At 40.0% G+C, this 17,683-nt stretch overlaps 2 protein-coding genes across 5 annotated transcripts; one reads left to right on the top strand and one right to left on the bottom strand.

Annotated features, from left to right (window-relative positions):
* Positions 1–664: 664 nt before the first annotated feature.
* Positions 665–11,612, top strand: LOC308124163 (myosin heavy chain, fast skeletal muscle-like; the record flags this gene model as incomplete). Its single annotated transcript, XM_080487020.1, has 39 exons — positions 665–868; positions 1,014–1,157; positions 1,249–1,405; positions 1,499–1,526; positions 1,613–1,721; positions 1,805–1,897; positions 1,987–2,050; positions 2,158–2,256; positions 2,348–2,451; positions 2,538–2,676; positions 3,517–3,635; positions 3,734–3,883; positions 3,967–4,137; positions 4,210–4,516; positions 4,646–4,719; positions 4,805–4,892; positions 4,998–5,115; positions 5,204–5,327; positions 5,414–5,550; positions 5,653–5,908; positions 6,116–6,358; positions 6,478–6,654; positions 6,734–6,883; positions 7,006–7,092; positions 7,207–7,596; positions 7,696–7,822; positions 8,223–8,341; positions 8,504–8,700; positions 8,793–8,976; positions 9,151–9,316; positions 9,406–9,530; positions 9,642–9,950; positions 10,034–10,237; positions 10,340–10,465; positions 10,554–10,724; positions 10,834–10,938; positions 11,022–11,117; positions 11,202–11,333; positions 11,592–11,612. The coding sequence occupies 39 exons, from the start codon at positions 665–667 to the stop codon at positions 11,610–11,612; spliced, it is 5,814 nt and encodes a 1,937-aa protein (XP_080343146.1).
* On the bottom strand, positions 10,972–17,439 carry LOC308124164 (uncharacterized protein). 4 transcript variants are annotated; one of them, XM_080487021.1, is made up of 15 exons: positions 17,162–17,385; positions 16,706–16,820; positions 16,561–16,622; positions 16,329–16,472; positions 16,029–16,188; positions 15,734–15,894; positions 15,345–15,488; positions 15,101–15,245; positions 14,805–14,974; positions 14,498–14,656; positions 14,258–14,411; positions 14,033–14,169; positions 13,530–13,706; positions 13,200–13,238; positions 10,972–13,100 (listed from the first exon to the last, which is right to left on the bottom strand). In XM_080487021.1, the coding sequence occupies exons 1-15, from the start codon at positions 17,210–17,212 to the stop codon at positions 12,633–12,635; spliced, it is 2,286 nt and encodes a 761-aa protein (XP_080343147.1). In that variant the 5' UTR covers positions 17,213–17,385; the 3' UTR covers positions 10,972–12,632. The 4 variants fall into 4 exon arrangements, with proteins under 4 accessions (XP_080343147.1, XP_080343148.1, XP_080343150.1 ...); XM_080487022.1 differs by having other exon boundaries at positions 10,978–13,100; positions 17,135–17,439; XM_080487024.1 differs by having other exon boundaries at positions 10,978–13,100; positions 16,545–16,622.
* Between the last annotated feature and the right edge of the window lie 244 nt (positions 17,440–17,683).

Below are 17,683 nucleotides of genomic sequence, written 5' to 3'. Positions count from 1 at the left end.
ATTGTTGACATTTTAACATTATCATTTAGATAATCTGTAAGAGCAATTAATTATCAATTGAAATATGTGTTAGCTACACTCAACCGTATGACAAATCGGTGTGAACAACATAGATATCTGCTGCTACAAATGTGCTTACAAGGCAATACAATCACTGCAAACATCAATGTCACAGGATTAGCGGCAACATGACAAGAATACATGACCAAACTGAGCAGGGCCCACCTACTGTGGAACCAGTCCTCCCTCTATAAAAGAAGCTGCTTTGACAATGACAATAGCTGATAGGCTTTCAACTCAGGTGAGTGCATTATCTTCATTTGTATTTTGTAACAGTAACTTATCACTGATTTCAATATTTACAAAACAGGAGTGTGATTAACTGCTCAAATTACCATAGTAGATCCTTTATATAGTGCATATACATTTTACACAAATGTAACGAACTTATTTTGAAACAAATCACATCTAAAAAAAATCTCTCTCTCTCTCTCTCTAGGATAGAAACAACAAACCTGACTGAAATACATCTTCGGTTGGAGCCAAGGAAGGTAAATGTGCATATTCAAAAAACATTTAACCTGATAGGTTGTGGATAACCCATACAAACAAGACAAATACAGCCCCTGTAACATTTTCGCTTTCAGAGACCAAACGTGCCATCATGAGCACAGACGCAGAGATGGAGGCCTATGGCCCGGCGTCCATTTACCTACGGAAGCCAGAAAAGGAGAGGATCGAAGCCCAGAACACTCCATTCGATGCCAAATCTGCCTACTTTGTGACTGACACTGAAGACATGTATGTCAAGGGAAAACTCACCAAAAAGGAGGGTGGCAAAGCCACAGTTGACACAGTTACAGGAAAAGTAAGTGGGGCAAAACTTAAAAAAAAAAAAAGGTAAAGTAAAATAACTGATAATCTCAACAAAATAATCAGTTGATGGAGCATTTATTTCCTCTCCTAGAAATATTTCATTCAAATCTATGTTAATGTGTTTTTCTCCTATACAGACAGTCACCGTAAAAGAGGATGACATCCATCCCATGAACCCTCCCAAGTATGACAAGATTGAGGACATGGCCATGATGACCCACCTCAACGAGCCATCTGTGTTGTTTAACCTCAAAGAGCGTTTTGCATCATGGATGATCTATGTAAGTATTAGTTTAAACATACAATAATGCCTTTTCACTTGTACATCATATGTTTCAGACCTTGTGATTTTTCATGTCTTTAATACTGCAGACATACTCCGGTCTCTTCTGCGTCGTGGTGAACCCCTACAAGTGGCTCCCAGTGTACGATTCTCAGGTTGTCAATGCATATAGAGGCAAGAAGAGGATTGAGGCTCCACCCCACATCTTCTCCATCTCTGACAATGCCTATCAGTTCATGCTCACAGGTCAGATCGCTGTTTTCATCACATAATTTAGGTTGATGTGATAAATATAAATCTCAATTTTATGTTTGACTTGAGTATTTATGCCTATTTTAGATCGTGAGAACCAGTCCATCCTGATTACGTAAGTAACAACTTCTCCACCACAAAAATGCAAAGAAAATGTTGTGATTTTATGGCAAAGAATTTTTTTTTTAACAATTTCCCCAGTGGAGAATCTGGCGCAGGAAAGACTGTCAACACCAAGCGTGTCATCCAGTACTTTGCAACAATTGCAGTGGTTGGACCTAACAAGAAACAAGAAACAGGAAAAATTCAGGTGAAATATAGTTGCAAAGTACTTCTGCTTGTTTTAATTGCTCTTGTTGGTGACACCTATAGCTTCATAATATCATTGTGTAGGGTTCACTGGAAGATCAAATCATTGCAGCCAACCCTCTGTTGGAAGCCTATGGTAATGCCAAGACTGTGAGAAATGACAACTCCTCTCGTTTTGTGAGTGCCCATAATACAGACTTTCACAATATTTTCTTATGTTTACTGATAATCACAAGGAAGCATGACATTTTCTGATCATTGCTCAGGGTAAATTCATCCGAATTCATTTTGGATCTACTGGCAAACTGTCCTCAGCCGATATTGAAACATGTAAGTTCTAGTTATTCTTTTGAAAATAATAACATCCGTTGGGCGCAAATGTTTGTTTTTTTTGCTTGGTATGACTGTCATTCTTTTGATCACTCAAACATTTGTAGATCTGTTGGAGAAGTCTCGTGTCACCTTCCAGCTGTCTGCTGAGAGGAGCTACCACATCTTCTATCAGTTGATGACTAACCACAAGCCTGAGATTGTGGGTACGTTACTCCAAAGTGTACATTTTAAAATATGAGTTGATTCAGTGTGAGAATAAAATTTTGTGGGTTTTTATTTTTGTTTGTTTTTCAGAGGCTCTCCTGATCACCACCAACCCCTATGACTACCCAATGATCAGTCAGGGTGAAATCACTGTCAAAAGCATCAATGACGTGGATGAGTACATTGCAACTGATGTGTGTGGATAGTTATTTGTAAAGCAGCAGCAAACTAGTCTAAATGAATTGTTCTCTGACATGGTTTTCTTTTCCATAAATTACAGACTGCCATTGACATCTTGGGCTTCACTGCTGAGGAAAAAGTTGGCATCTACAAGTTGACTGGTGCTGTGATGCATCACGGAAACATGAAATTCAAGCAGAAGCAGCGTGAGGAGCAGGCTGAGCCTGATGGCAATGAGGGTAAATGTCTTTTTAAGATTGGATTACTCTATCATATTAGATTACGTCATTATGGCAGGTGAATTCACCTTACTTCACGTACCACATAAAAAACTATGCTGCATTATGTGATCAAGACACAATTACACTAGTACAAAAGTGTACTGGTTGCATGGTGGCTATCAGTATGCATCACATGAAGATACACAGGAGAGCCAGAACCAACCAATAGGACCAATCCCACAAATGCAGCACAGTGAACTACCAGGCAATACATGGTTTTTCCCATGAGAAATCTGGAAGAACCAAAATAATCTAACTTTACATATTGTAATGATATCATGGGTAATTAACTGTGTCTCCTTTTGAAGGAAGTTGAATGGAGGGGCATCTGACATGCTCACAAGCTCAGTCATATGTGTGGTTGTCGTGGCAAAGGGGTCCTTAACATAAAGCCCCCTCTGTTATCCTGTGGAGTTTGTCTACATCACACTAAATAAAACTTTATAAAATATGCAGTACATTCTCAAGGTGAAAGTTAAAAAAAAGAAGAAAAAAATAACCAATTTAGTTATTTGTGAAAGTGCATTTCTTGGATCCCCTACTATGTTGCTGTAATATATTCTACCTTGAATCCACAGTAAACTCAGAAGTAATTTGACACTTTTTCTCTCAAGGAAAGCTGATTGGGGCAGTGAGTGACATGAAGAGGATTCTTGTTTTATTCCTTTAATACCAGAAGAGTTTTTGACAAAAATTCATACCCCTACCTTTTTTTACTTCATTGAAGGTGTTACATCTATGCTTTCTCTAAAGAAAATACATTTTGTTAGATCCTTGAATGGTTTTTTTCCTTTCCAGTGGCTGATAAAATCGCCTACCTCTTGGGCCTGAACTCTGCTGATATGCTGAAAGCTCTGTGCTACCCCAGAGTCAAGGTCGGAAATGAGTTTGTGACCAAAGGTCAGACCGTTCCACAGGTAATGAACAAAAGCTTTGGAAATATATATGTATATATTTTCTGATGAAAATTTTTGCCCAGGTGAGTAAGTGTAATGCTGTGGTATTTTTTTTCCAGGTCAACAATTCTGTCTCAGCTCTGTGCAAGTCTGTCTATGAGAAAATGTTCTTGTGGATGGTCGTTCGTATCAATGAGATGTTGGACACGAGGCAGGCCAGAAGTTTCTTCATTGGAGTGTTGGATATTGCTGGATTTGAGATCTTTGATGTAAGAATGCATACATTATATGGTGGGCATTTTGAAGCAACACTCTTTTTTGCACAAAATTAAACACTTTTCTGTGACTTCAGTTCAACAGCTTGGAGCAACTCTGCATCAACTTCACCAATGAGAAACTGCAACAGTTCTTCAACCACCACATGTTCGTCCTGGAGCAAGAGGAGTACAAGAAGGAAGGCATTGATTGGGAATTCATTGACTTCGGTATGGACTTGGCTGCCTGCATTGAGCTTATTGAGAAGGTACGTATTCACAAGTTACAGTTACTTCTGCTCAGTGATGAGTTTTTACCAAGAAATCTAAAATCTCCTCAGCCAATGGGCATCTTCTCCATCCTTGAAGAGGAGTGCATGTTCCCCAAGGCCACAGACGTTTCCTTCAAGAACAAGCTGCATGATCAGCATCTTGGAAAGACAAAGGCCTTTGAGAAACCAAAGCCTGGAAAGGGCAAGGCTGAGGCTCACTTTTCTCTGGTTCACTATGCTGGCACTGTGGACTACAATATCAGTGGCTGGCTGGACAAGAACAAGGATCCCCTGAATGACTCAGTTGTTCAGCTGTATCAGAAGTCTTCCAACAAACTGCTTTGTTTCCTGTATGCATCTCATTCTTCAGTTGAGGGTAAGATTAAGTCCACACAGATCATTTGCTCATACATCTCAGGGGAAACTACACTTGACTTGCATGTAAACCCTTTATCACAAAATAAATGACACAATTCAATGTCACTGAAACCTTTTGTGAAAACAGAGTCTGGTGGTGGCAAGAAGGGTGGTGGCAAGAAAAAAGGTGGCTCCTTCCAGACTGTTTCTGCTCTTTTCAGGGTATGTATTGTACAATTGCATTTTGTATAAAATGCAGAAGCACAATTTGAAATCAAATTGAACTGTCAATGATGCTGATCCACAGGAGAACTTGGGCAAGCTGATGACCAACTTGAGGAGTACTCATCCTCACTTTGTGCGTTGCTTGATTCCTAATGAATCAAAAACCCCAGGTCTGTTGTTTTGGTGTTGTAGTTTTTTGCTTGATTTTTGCATTTATTAGTTTGAAAGTATAGCCACTGATGCTTTATCAAGATAACGTATTTGCTCATGTGTAGGTCTCATGGAGAACTTCTTGGTCATACACCAGCTGAGGTGTAATGGTGTGCTGGAGGGTATCAGAATCTGCAGAAAGGGCTTCCCCAGCAGAATCCTCTATGGTGACTTCAAGCAGAGGTGAAATTATGTTCAATATCAATAAGTGAAAATGGTGTTAAAGCAACTATACAAGCATTTTCACAATTTCCTCAATTTCATCCTGCAGATACAAAGTACTGAATGCCAGTGTCATCCCTGAGGGACAGTTCATTGACAACAAGAAGGCCTCAGAGAAGCTGCTCGGCTCCATTGATGTGGACCACACTCAGTACAAGTTTGGGCACACCAAAGTATGTCATCAATATATTTTATCTTTAGAGACATATTGCTGTAACTACTTAAACTCTTGACAAATTTTCTTGACTTACCAACATAGGTGTTCTTCAAAGCTGGCCTGCTGGGTACTCTTGAGGAGATGAGAGACGAGAAACTGGCTGCACTGGTGACCATGACTCAGGCTCTCTGCAGAGGATACCAAATGAGAAAGGAATTCATGAAGATGATGGAGAGAAGGTGGAGTTGTTATTCAGTATCTCCACCTCATCTCATGAAATAAAAAAAATGTTGATGTCAAGTATATCAATACAAATCCAATAACAAGTGTTGTTTTTGTAGAGATGCAGTCTTCACCATCCAGTATAACATTCGTTCATTCATGAATGTGAAAAACTGGCCATGGATGCATCTCTACTTCAAGATCAAGCCACTTCTGAAGAGTGCTGAGACTGAGAAGGAGCTGCAGCAGATGAAGGAAAACTATGGGAAGATGCAAACAGACCTTGCGACTGCTCTGGCCAAGAAGAAGGAACTGGAAGAGAAGATGGTTTCCCTTCTGCAGGAGAAAAACGACCTTCAACTTCAAGTGGCTTCTGTGAGCAATGATGATGATAATTATATGAAAATAATAATATTAATAATAATAATAATTATTAGAATTTTTTAATTCTATTTTTTAACCATTTCCCAAAGCAATATGTTTGAAATACTATGTTGCTTTACTATGTTGCTTTATCCCAAAACAAAATAGCAATATGGCTTAAATATTTTGAATATTTCGATTTGAACAATTCCACTACAGGAAGGTGAAAACCTCTCTGATGCTGAAGAAAGATGTGAAGGTTTGATCAAGAGCAAGATCCAGCTTGAGGCCAAACTCAAAGAGACCACTGAGAGACTGGAGGATGAAGAAGAAATCAATGCTGAGCTGACTGCCAAGAAGAGGAAGCTGGAGGATGAGTGCTCTGAGCTGAAGAAGGACATTGATGACTTGGAGCTGACCTTGGCTAAAGTGGAGAAAGAGAAACATGCCACTGAAAACAAGGTGCACTTCCATTTGACAGCATTTTACAAAAATATTGAAATGCATTGTTTTGCTTTGTTGTACCACAACATAACAGATATGATAACTGTCAAGGCTTTCAACTACACATAAAATTTCAGGTAAAAAACCTGACTGAGGAGATGGCATCTCAAGATGAGTCGATTGCTAAGTTGACCAAGGAGAAGAAAGCCCTCCAAGAGGCTCATCAGCAAACGCTGGATGATCTCCAGGCAGAGGAAGACAAAGTTAACACTCTGACCAAGGCCAAGACAAAGCTGGAACAGCAAGTGGACGATGTAAGAAACCTGGATTAGTAATGGAAATACTGTGGGACTTGAACCTTTTAGATTCTTTGCATTTGTCATTTTCTCATAGCTTGAAGGTTCACTGGAGCAAGAGAAGAAGCTCCGTATGGACCTTGAGAGAGCCAAGAGGAAGCTTGAAGGAGATCTGAAGTTGGCCCAGGAATCGATAATGGATCTAGAGAATGACAAACAGCAATCTGATGAGAAGATCAAGAAGTTAGTGGCAAAAATATTCACATTCAAATGTGTAACAAAACAATTGATGACTAACTTAAACTTGATCTAACCATTAGGAGACAATTAGCTTAACCAGAACATTCTTTCCTTGCCACTTTAAGGAAGGACTTTGAGACCAGCCAACTGCTCAGCAAGATTGAGGATGAACAGTCTCTTGGTGCTCAGCTTCAGAAGAAGATTAAAGAACTCCAGGTGACACATAGTGAATAAGATTTTCCACTTAAGGTTAACGATAATTACAAGAAGCAAATCACAGTATATGTTTGACTAAAGAAGTCTTCTTCATCCAATTGTCATCAACTCTAGGCTCGTATTGAGGAGCTGGAGGAGGAGATTGAAGCTGAGAGGGCTGCTCGGGCTAAGGTAGAGAAGCAGAGAGCTGATCTCTCCAGGGAGCTCGAGGAGATCAGTGAGAGGCTTGAGGAAGCTGGTGGAGCAACAGCCGCTCAGATTGAGATGAACAAGAAGCGTGAGACTGAGTTCCAGAAGCTGCGTCGTGACCTTGAAGAATCCACCCTGCAGCATGAAGCTACTGCAGCAGCTCTCCGTAAGAAGCAGGCTGACAGTGTTGCAGAGCTGGGAGAGCAGATCGACAACCTCCAGCGTGTCAAGCAGAAGCTGGAGAAGGAGAAGAGCGAGTACAAGATGGAGATCGATGACCTCTCCAGCAATATGGAGGCTGTGGCCAAAGCAAAGGTTAACAATATTATTTGTAATGTTGACCTAGAATATTTGATCATATTTGATCAATAAAATCAGTCAATGTAACTCCAACTCATGATCTTCCCATGACAGGCCAATCTGGAGAAAATGTGCCGAACTCTTGAAGACCAGTTAAGCGAAATCAAGTCCAAGAATGATGAGAATGTTCGCCAGCTAAATGACCTGAGTGCACAGAGAGCAAGACTACAAACAGAAAATGGTGTGCATTTCAGGATATGAAATAGTTCCTCCTCCCTTAATGATCGCCTCTTTGAAATTGTGATCTGATGTTATAAAATATTTTTTTGTTGTTGTTAAAAAGCTCCAACTGAAATTCTAAACACAGAGTAAAAATTCCAATAACTAATGTATGTTATTAAAAAAAAAAAAGGTTCTCTTACTGATATCATTTTGACTGCTGTAATGTTTATTTAGTTGTATGAAGCACTGCATAAAATGTCTTATTTGAGGATAATAGATCATTCATGGTGTAAAATATTGATTTGACTTGTATGCTGTGCACTTGTTCAAAAATATATTTTCTCTATAATGTAAATCAATTTGGAATACCCGTCATCAATGAAAGAAGGAATTTGAATATGAATCTTACTATCATCTAGGTGAGTTTGCTCGTCACATTGAGGAGAAGGAAGCGCTCATTTCCCAGCTCACACGAGGCAAGCAGGCATACACTCAGCAGATTGAAGAACTTAAGAGACACATTGAAGAGGAAGTGAAGGTACTGTTTGCTGTAAATTCAATTAGTCATTCATGTTGACAACTGAAACTATAGAATGTTTAAAAACAATTTCTAACACAGATTTTCCACAGTTGTTTTATATAAAGCAACATGGTAATATCTTGAATTAATAAATTAATGGTGCATTTGATACATGTGTAGGCCAAGAACGCCCTGGCTCATGCTGTTCAGTCCTCTCGTCATGACTGTGATCTGCTCAGAGAGCAGTTTGAGGAGGAGCAGGAGGCCAAGGCTGAGCTGCAGAGAGGAATGTCCAAGGCCAACAGTGAGGTGGCTCAGTGGAGAACCAAATATGAGACCGATGCTATCCAGCGCACTGAGGAGCTGGAGGAGGCCAAGTACAATACTTTCTGATCGATAAATTACTTAAGAGTCAATATTTTCTTACATAGTGTACAAGACTAGTTCTATCAATGCATGTTCTTCACAGGAAAAAGCTGGCCCAGCGCCTGCAGGAGGCTGAGGAATCCATTGAGGCTGTGAACTCCAAGTGTGCCTCTTTGGAGAAGACCAAGCAGAGGCTGCAGGGTGAGGTGGAGGACCTCATGATTGACGTGGAGAGAGCGAATGCTCTGGCTGCCAACCTTGATAAAAAGCAGAGGAACTTTGACAAGGTAAATTGTTAATCGAGCCCAATGACTTTTAATCGTACCTCCTTACTTTAGTTGCCAGGTAGCAAGAAGCAGATCAACTTTGACAAGGTACCAGGTTTGAGTGTAATACAAAGCCAGGCTTACAGCGAGATGTGGCCATTTACCAGTTTACTTTTTTGGTCTATATATTTCTAGGTCCTGTCAGATTGGAAACAAAAATATGAGGAGAGTCAATCAGAGCTGGAAGGAGCCCAAAAGGAGGCGCGTTCTCTCAGCACTGAACTCTTCAAGATGAAGAACTCCTATGAGGAGGCTCTGGATCAGCTGGAGACCATGAAGAGAGAGAACAAGAACTTGCAACGTATGTTAAGTACACTTAGTGCAAATGATCAATTATCACCATTTGTAAAAAGTCTACAAGCCGTTATCTTCTTTCATTTTCATCCGTAGAGGAGATCTCCGACCTGACTGAACAGATTGGCGAGACTGGAAAGAGCATTCATGAGTTAGAAAAAGCCAAAAAGGCTGTAGAAAGTGAGAAGACTGAAATTCAGACAGCTCTCGAGGAAGCTGAGGTAATATATTTCACTTTCTATTCATACTTTGAAAATTGATAATGATTGCTTTTTCAATAAATCATTAATCATAACAGAACACAAATTTGATTGTTTGGTCATTTCGTGCAGGGTACTCTGGAGCATGAGGAATCTAAGATTCTTCGTATTCAGCTTGAGCTCAACCAGGTGAAAGGGGAGGTTGACAGGAAGCTGGCAGAGAAGGATGAGGAGATGGAGCAGATCAAGAGAAACAGCCAGAGGGTGATCGACTCCATGCAGAGCACTCTTGATTCTGAGGTCAGGAGCAGGAATGATGCCCTGAGAGTCAAGAAGAAGATGGAGGGAGACCTGAATGAGATGGAGATTCAGCTGAGCCATGCCAACAGGCAGGCTGCTGAGGCTCAGAAACAACTCAGGAATGTCCAGGGACAGCTCAAGGTGAGTTTTCTTCAATAGTTCAGTTAGAATAACCAAGTTAAAAAAAAGATGCAGAATATTTGTAACTTCTTCTGTTTCATCAGGATGCCCAACTGCACCTTGATGATGCTATCAGAGGACAGGAGGACATGAAGGAGCAGGTTGCAATAGTGGAGCGCAGAAATGGTCTGATGATGGCTGAGATCGATGAGCTGAGAGCCGCACTGGAGCAGACAGAGAGAGGACGCAAAGTGGCTGAGCAGGAGTTGATTGACGCCTGTGAGCGTGTGGGACTGCTTCACTCTCAGGTTGTTTACTGTGCATCAAGAACACACACATATATATACACTCACAAATTATCATGAATATTATTCCCTTTGATTTATATGTTTTTTTCCTTGAACATGCAGAACACCAGTCTTCTGAACACCAAGAAGAAGCTGGAGTCAGACTTTGTCCAGGTTCAGGGTGAGGTGGACGATGCTGTTCAAGAAGCAAGAAACGCTGAGGAGAAAGCTAAAAAAGCTATCACTGATGTGAGATTACATTTTCAATGACATTTTATTTCATAAGGAATCATATTTGGATCGAAATAAATGGTAAAATACTTTTGGAACATTTTAGGCTGCCATGATGGCTGAGGAGCTGAAGAAGGAGCAGGACACCAGCGCTCATCTGGAGAGGATGAAGAAGAACCTGGAGGTCACAGTCAAAGATCTGCAGCATCGTCTGGATGAGGCTGAGAACCTCGCCATGAAGGGTGGCAAGAAGCAGCTCCAGAAACTGGAGTCCAGGGTATGAAGTTTTTACATAAACTATGATAGTATCAAAGCATCAAAGACACACAACATGCTTTCTCTTTACACAAACATGTCGACCTTGAAATATTTTTGATAACTGGCAGGTGCGTGAACTGGAAGCTGAAGTTGACGCCGAGCAGAGACGTGGAGCTGATGCTATTAAAGGAGTCCGCAAATATGAGAGGAGAGTGAAGGAGCTCACCTACCAGGTAGTGCATTCATGAGATATATTACACTGGCTTCTGTTGATTTCTGTGTTTATTAATTAATACATGATACATTTTCTATGCAGACTGAGGAGGACAAGAAGAATGTGACCCGACTTCAGGACCTGGTGGACAAACTGCAGCTTAAAGTCAAGGCGTACAAGAGACAGGCTGAGGAGGCTGTAAGCAAACCAAAACAATAACGAACACAATGGTTAGCTGACTGATTGAACAGCATTATTGATGTAACTTGAAAATGTTCACAGGAAGAACAGGCCAACACTCACATGTCCAGGCTGAGAAAGGTCCAACATGAGCTGGAGGAAGCTCAGGAGAGAGCCGACATTGCTGAGTCGCAGGTCAACAAGATGAGAGCAAAAACCCGTGATGTTGGAAAGGTAACATTTCATTAATTACATAATAATTTGTTGACTATATAACCCTAATTTTTACTTGCTAGTAAACTTAACAATAGTTCAATACATATTTACTTGTGAAACTGTGCTCAACTGAACAGTGTGTAGATCGATAAGCCATATTTTGACTCATTAAATGCTGCTGTTATATTCCCATCAACAAAGGCTGAATATTATTTTAAATTCTACAACATATTCCTATACTGACTTCACGTTCTAATTATTTCTCTTCGTTTTTAGGGAAGTGACTCTGCTGAATGAGCTAAAGGATCCAGCGGAGGATGAGAGTTCAATTTAGTTGTTCATACAATATGAATCCATGAATGTATTGTTCTGTAAATCCAAAATAAATGTTTGAAAAGTCGGACTTACGCTCCCTTTTTACCTCTTATCATATTGATTGCATTTGACCAAATCTTCAAATTAAAACTCAAACTAAACTTTATCTGGTATTAATGTTGCATGTGTACGAATACAATGTCCCACTTTTGAATATTTACTGCAGCGCTGCTGCTGCTCATGATTAATTCTGTATGTAATTCAGCTATTGTGGTTAAGATTACGATGCGATTCAGGATGTATGTTTTCGCTTGTTTTCCCATGAAGCTGTTTAATTTGGTTTAGTTAAAACTTACCCAATGTAAAATAATGAAGTGTTCATACTAAAATCAAATTTCTGGTGTTCAGCAAACAGGGACATTAAATCTGTTTTAATAGCAAGTTTCAGTCAAGACCTCTAAATAGATCAAAACAACATCATCCACCAGACTTAAGAAGCACCATCTCTCTGCAGTATAGCATGTATTTTATGTATGTGTTTTGGTCAAAGTAAATAAAATTTAAGTCAAAACTTTACCTTTTCATCCGTCGTCTGGACCATGGATCCTAAAAGTCTCACTAAGCTTTTCAGTATTTCTCTGTTGATAGACTAATGGGTTTCTGAAGTTCACCCACAAGGTTTATTCTTATTTCAAGACATGAGGCAGGTTAATTCTGAATCATACATTGCAGAAAACAAAGAGTTTGAAATCCTACTACCGAGTTCAACACATATATACAATTTAATGTATACAGTTCGACATTTAACAAGGGTAAAATAAAAACCAACAACAGGAAATAGTAGTCGTTCTTCGGCAAGATTTTCATATTTTAGTGTGCCTATTGAAGCTACAAATTCAACTTCACCTGAGATATGTTTGACTCACCCAAATAAATCCCGGACCTCTCCTAACTCATTCCAATAACTTTCTTCAGCACAAATTTACACTTTCTCAAATTGGACTACTGTTTGTTCCCTCCATTCTTTCGGTCTCTCTTTCCAGCCCCCTTTCCCTTCCCTGGTTCTGTCTTTTCTCGCCCCTTTCCTTGATCCTCTTTGCCTTTCTGTCCTCCATCAGATGATCCTCTCCGCAGCTGGGCTGTGTGAACCTTCTCAATCAGGGAGAAACAGTCTTCATCTGGACTGATCGGGCTGATCACAACCTTCTCCTGTTCATGAGAGCATGAAGCCATCGAACGTGGTTTACTGTTTGCTTTGTAGGGAGATGACGGCCTTGAGTGTGCTTTCCTGGGGCTGGAACATCTTGGAGAGCAGTGCCTTGATTTAGATCCTTTGGGTACAAGGTTTAAGTCTAAGGACAGGGGTCTGCCAGGTGCAGGACTCAGCGGGATCACAAGGTTATCTCCTGGGGCTCCAACAGTTAAGAAGAGCTCTGGAAATGTAACTTGCTGACCGTAATTTTTCTTTCCCTGTCACAGAAAAACATTAAGTAGGTGTTGAAAGGATTTCTAGTATCATGTCAGTAACTGTAGGTTGTTAAACTATACACAAGCTGTTGCACAGCTTACCTGCTGTGGCGTGAAGCTCATGGATACCCTCAGCGTCACCTATACAAAAGCATCAAGTCATTGATGAAAGTATTTGATTGATTCTTGTACAGCCTTTTATTCAGTGAAGCAGAAAAGGAATGGAAGTGCTCCCCAAAATGTGCCTTCATCCTTCCATGACAAAATACATTAAAGCATGACAGCGATACCTTTTGGTGACTTCATTACATGAATACTAGTTTGACTAATCACTGTACACATTTAATCACATACAAATACTTTTTTCTCACAGAATATTTCTTAAGGTAACCAAAGTATTGGTCAATTCAAATAAAATTTTGGCACATTTACCTGACCAGGTGACTCCTTCGCATATTCAGTTTCAGGGGTAAATGACGCAGATTTAGGTATGCCTCTGGGAGAGCCCGTGTCTGCGTAAGCCATCTGTGGTTGAGAGGTCGGTGTGGAATAGGTTTTCCTTGGCGTTGTCGGTGTACATTCAGCAACAGTGATGTGTGGTGGAATCAGCTTGCAGGAGAAAAGTAAACATTGTTGAGATGTCAACCATCTAACTATATTGAATCATCATTTGCAAACAGAAGGCAGTACATTTGGCACATATTCCAATGTGTTGCCTGTGTACATAGAAATGAAATCATATAATCATTTTCAACATCTACTAGTCAAAGTCATGTTTGAATTTGGAGCTATGAAGGCAATCTATCAGCTCAAACAAAAGGCGCCTATGTCCAAGTATGGCATTATATACTATTGAAATAATCATGCAACAGAGTAACTTCACAATAGAACAGTAAGTTCACAATAGAAATCGTGTAATCTACTGAGGATTTCACCTTTGTCTTTTGATTCTTTTCAGTTCTTTCAGAATTTCCGTTTATCCCTGGCAAAGTAGGAAGAGCGACACGCTGATCATCTAGCCGACGTGCCTGACTGGAGGCGATGATTTTGAAGAATGAATCAGCTTCTGCACCTGTTACAGACAGTAAAGAGTTATTTCAGACATCTCAGGGACAGACAGCACATATTTGACCTTGAGGTGTCTTTCTTCTTGTTCTGACCGATGGGTTTATTATTTAAAGCACTTCCATTGTGCGTAGGCGTGGCAGGTGTACTTCTGCTGGGTTGTAAGGAGCAACGTTGTTCGTCCATACGCCCCCTTTGTGCATGACTGATCATTTTAAGGAACTTTTCCTGATCTGCCGGAGAAGCTTCCTGAAAAAAGCAAAAGAAACATATTTCAGATTCAACATTTGAAATGACTGTAGTGGATCATTGGTAAGAACCACGAGAAATACAACCTGCTGATGAAGGTCAGCTTTGGCACGGTTTAAGGAGGCAGACCGCTGCAGTTTGCCAGACGTATCTGAAATAGGATGGCCTTTGAGCTGAACTGATGGGGTACCATGAGTCTGAAAGATTTGAGGTGCAGAACATCTCTGTTCATCCATTCTCGAGCCCTATGGGAATCAAATATGATTCTGTAATGTCTCATCAACATGGACGATTTTTTTTAGGTAAAACAAATTTCTGTGTGCGAACACACTGCATGACAAAGTGTCAAAAAGTGTTGACAGTTAGTTAGATTAGTCTATTTTTAAAGCTAACCTGTACTCTGGAAACCATGTAACACAAGTAGCTTGCATCCTTCTCAGCCATAGACGACTTTGATGCAGTGCCACCGTTCTGTATCCCTGGTAATGAAGGAAGAGTTACTCGCTGGTCATCAAGCCGTCGGCCTTGAGAGTTGGCCAACAAGTTGAAAAACTTTTCAGATTCTAGGATTGGAGTGGGGAAAAAAATAAACATTCATTTCAAAATTGTTTCTCCAATTTATATATGCAATGCATGAGAAAATGCGTGACAAACGGAAAATAGGACAGCCAACATGCTGGTATTCTGACCTTGTGGCACGTTGGCCTGATTAGGCTGGTGTTTGGGTGTACACTGTGGACTGGCATTCAGGACACATCGCTGCTCATCCATCCGTCCACGCTGGGAGTGGCTCATGATGGTCATAAATTTTTCCTGATCAGCTGAAGTGATGGTCTGGATGTTGAAAAAAAAGTATGGCTATCAAACACATGAACTTAATTGATGTTGCTTTTAAAGCAATTTACCTCCAGGGACAGTAACAGGAGTGCATACCTGTTTTTGAGGTGTGTTGTCTTTGCTTTTTGGTCTGTTCATATCGGAAGGGTTGAAGGAGGCTGATCGTAAAGGGCCTGTACCAGATGCAGATATGGTTGAAACGTGAGGCAGCGAACACCTTTGATCATCCATTCTGGAACCCTGGAAATACGTAAAAGACAGGACTTCTTAGCAATTTTTTTCCCCATTTAAATTTTTATTGTTTCACTCCTACAAGTCCATAACATATCTTCTCAGCATTTTTCAAAATGTTGGCGCATTATGTTTCACAGGACAAGAGTGTAATCTTCTGTTGGGTCCAAAATTGCGCAACATTCAAATTCACAGCCAGTCTTTCTACAGTGTCATTGTACCGTGTTTCAAACATTTGTTTGAAAAGCACTAACCTGGACTTTGGAAACCATGTCACATAAGTAGCTTGAATCTGCAGCAGCTTTGCTATTGTCATTTCCTAACCCTGGTAAAGTTTGGAGGGACACCCGCTGGTCATCAAACCGTTGACTTTGAGTGTTTGCCAAAAGGTTGAAGAACATTTCAAGATCCGAGCCTATGTGATAAAGTCAAATAAGACACTGCAATGAATTTATAAAGAAAACAATTTTACTTGGATTTGGAAATGATAAAGAACGATGAAAAATATAGAGAGAGACACGAACAAAGCTGGCTGTACGTGTCATTCACCTGAGTTTGTTGTGCTTGCAGTGGGCTTCCTGTCTGAATGCTTGGGTGTGCAGGGAGTACTCTTGCTTGGATCAAAGGAGCAGCACTGGTCATCCATGCGTCCACGTTGCCCTTGGTTTATCATATTAATGAACTTTTGTTGTTCATCGGGTGATTCTGCCTTTTTGTACAAAGTAGCATTTAGATTTGATGAGCAGTCAAAATTTAACATACATGTTAGTTAGTTTTTTTGTTTTTTTAAATCTGATCAAGAAATTCATAATTGCTGAAATCAGAATGAGTTTGTAAAAAAGATGTAACCTGTATGGAACTGGAGCGGCCACGCTGAATAGGGACCTCTAGTTGGTTTCCTGCTCCAGATGCATTCTTCCTGCCTAGATCTGGAGTACTCTCAGTCACAGAGATCTGAGGTGCAGAGCCATGGTGGTTATTAAATCCAGGTTCCTGAGGAAGTGAGATATAGTTTGGTATATATTTCATTCAATAGTCATCTCAACGCTACAAGTTTGTACATACAGGCACTTTCAAATACCTTGTAGTTAAATGCAGGTAATGACAACTTAACATCTGGGTGTTCACCCAATTTGCTTGAGTCTGTGAGGAGAAGAAATGAAACAATCAGCATTTATTTTACACTAGGAGATAGTAATTGCAGATAATATTAACACAAATCCAACCTGTCTGGGTTGTTTGTGGTTTTTTAACAGGAATCAACGAGCAGCGTTGTTCCTCCATTCGCCCACGCTGAGAGTAACTCATAATATTCAGGATCTGCTCTTGTGCGGCACTTCCCTGGTGAATATTGAATGAAAGTGTAAATACTTTCATGAACAGAAAATATTTTCTACCTGAAGATTACAGTATCACATCAAGTCCAACACCTGTGGAGATGAATCAATTTAAATTATGAAAGCCAAATCTAGATACATTTGGTTATAGTGTATTATATGTCAGTAACACTTTGTGTTGCTCCTTCTTCATAGTCAATAATTTATCTTTTATTTATTTTATATATACACATATATATATATGTGTATATATACACAATTAATACACAATTAATAAATATAGAAGTCTAAATAAACAAAACAAATGAAATAACACACATTTGGTCATTTCTGAAAGAATCCTACCGGTTCAGTATCAGTAGCTTCTGATTTTGAGTCGACTTCAGCAGCAGACATCGTGAAAAAAGAAGTTTTCAAAATGAAACACAAAGAAAAAAGTACAAGAGACAGCACTACAAAAAAGATCTATCTGTTGAAGGGAATCCATGCAATACTTCCTCAGCAAGATGGTTCTATTATGGACGTGAAGATACGGACTGATGCGACACAAAATGTGCGCAGGATATGGCTAGGTTGAAGGGTTTTAAACAGAGCTAAGTCCTGAGTATTAACCCATTGCCATTAAAACCCCAGGCAGTGCCCAGTTCTTAATATTCCCATGTGTAATCCCAGATGAAAACATAATCCGCATAATAGAGAGGGATGATCTTTTTCACTGGTTGGTGCATATATTCTTCCTTTTGAACTGACACTTCAGTTAAACTTTGTTTACACTTTAAAAGATTCCTTGCATTCCGTCCTTCCATGGTGGTATACTATGTGCACAGATCACACTATTGAGATGAACAATGTAAAGAAAAACACATT

The sequence above is a fragment of the Lipophrys pholis genome (assembly GCF_963383615.2).
Source record: "Lipophrys pholis genome assembly, chromosome: 19".
Lineage (NCBI taxonomy): Eukaryota > Metazoa > Chordata > Actinopteri > Blenniiformes > Blenniidae > Lipophrys > Lipophrys pholis.
Note: the sequence above shows the minus strand (reverse complement) of the source record. Positions and strands in the feature narration are given on the sequence as shown.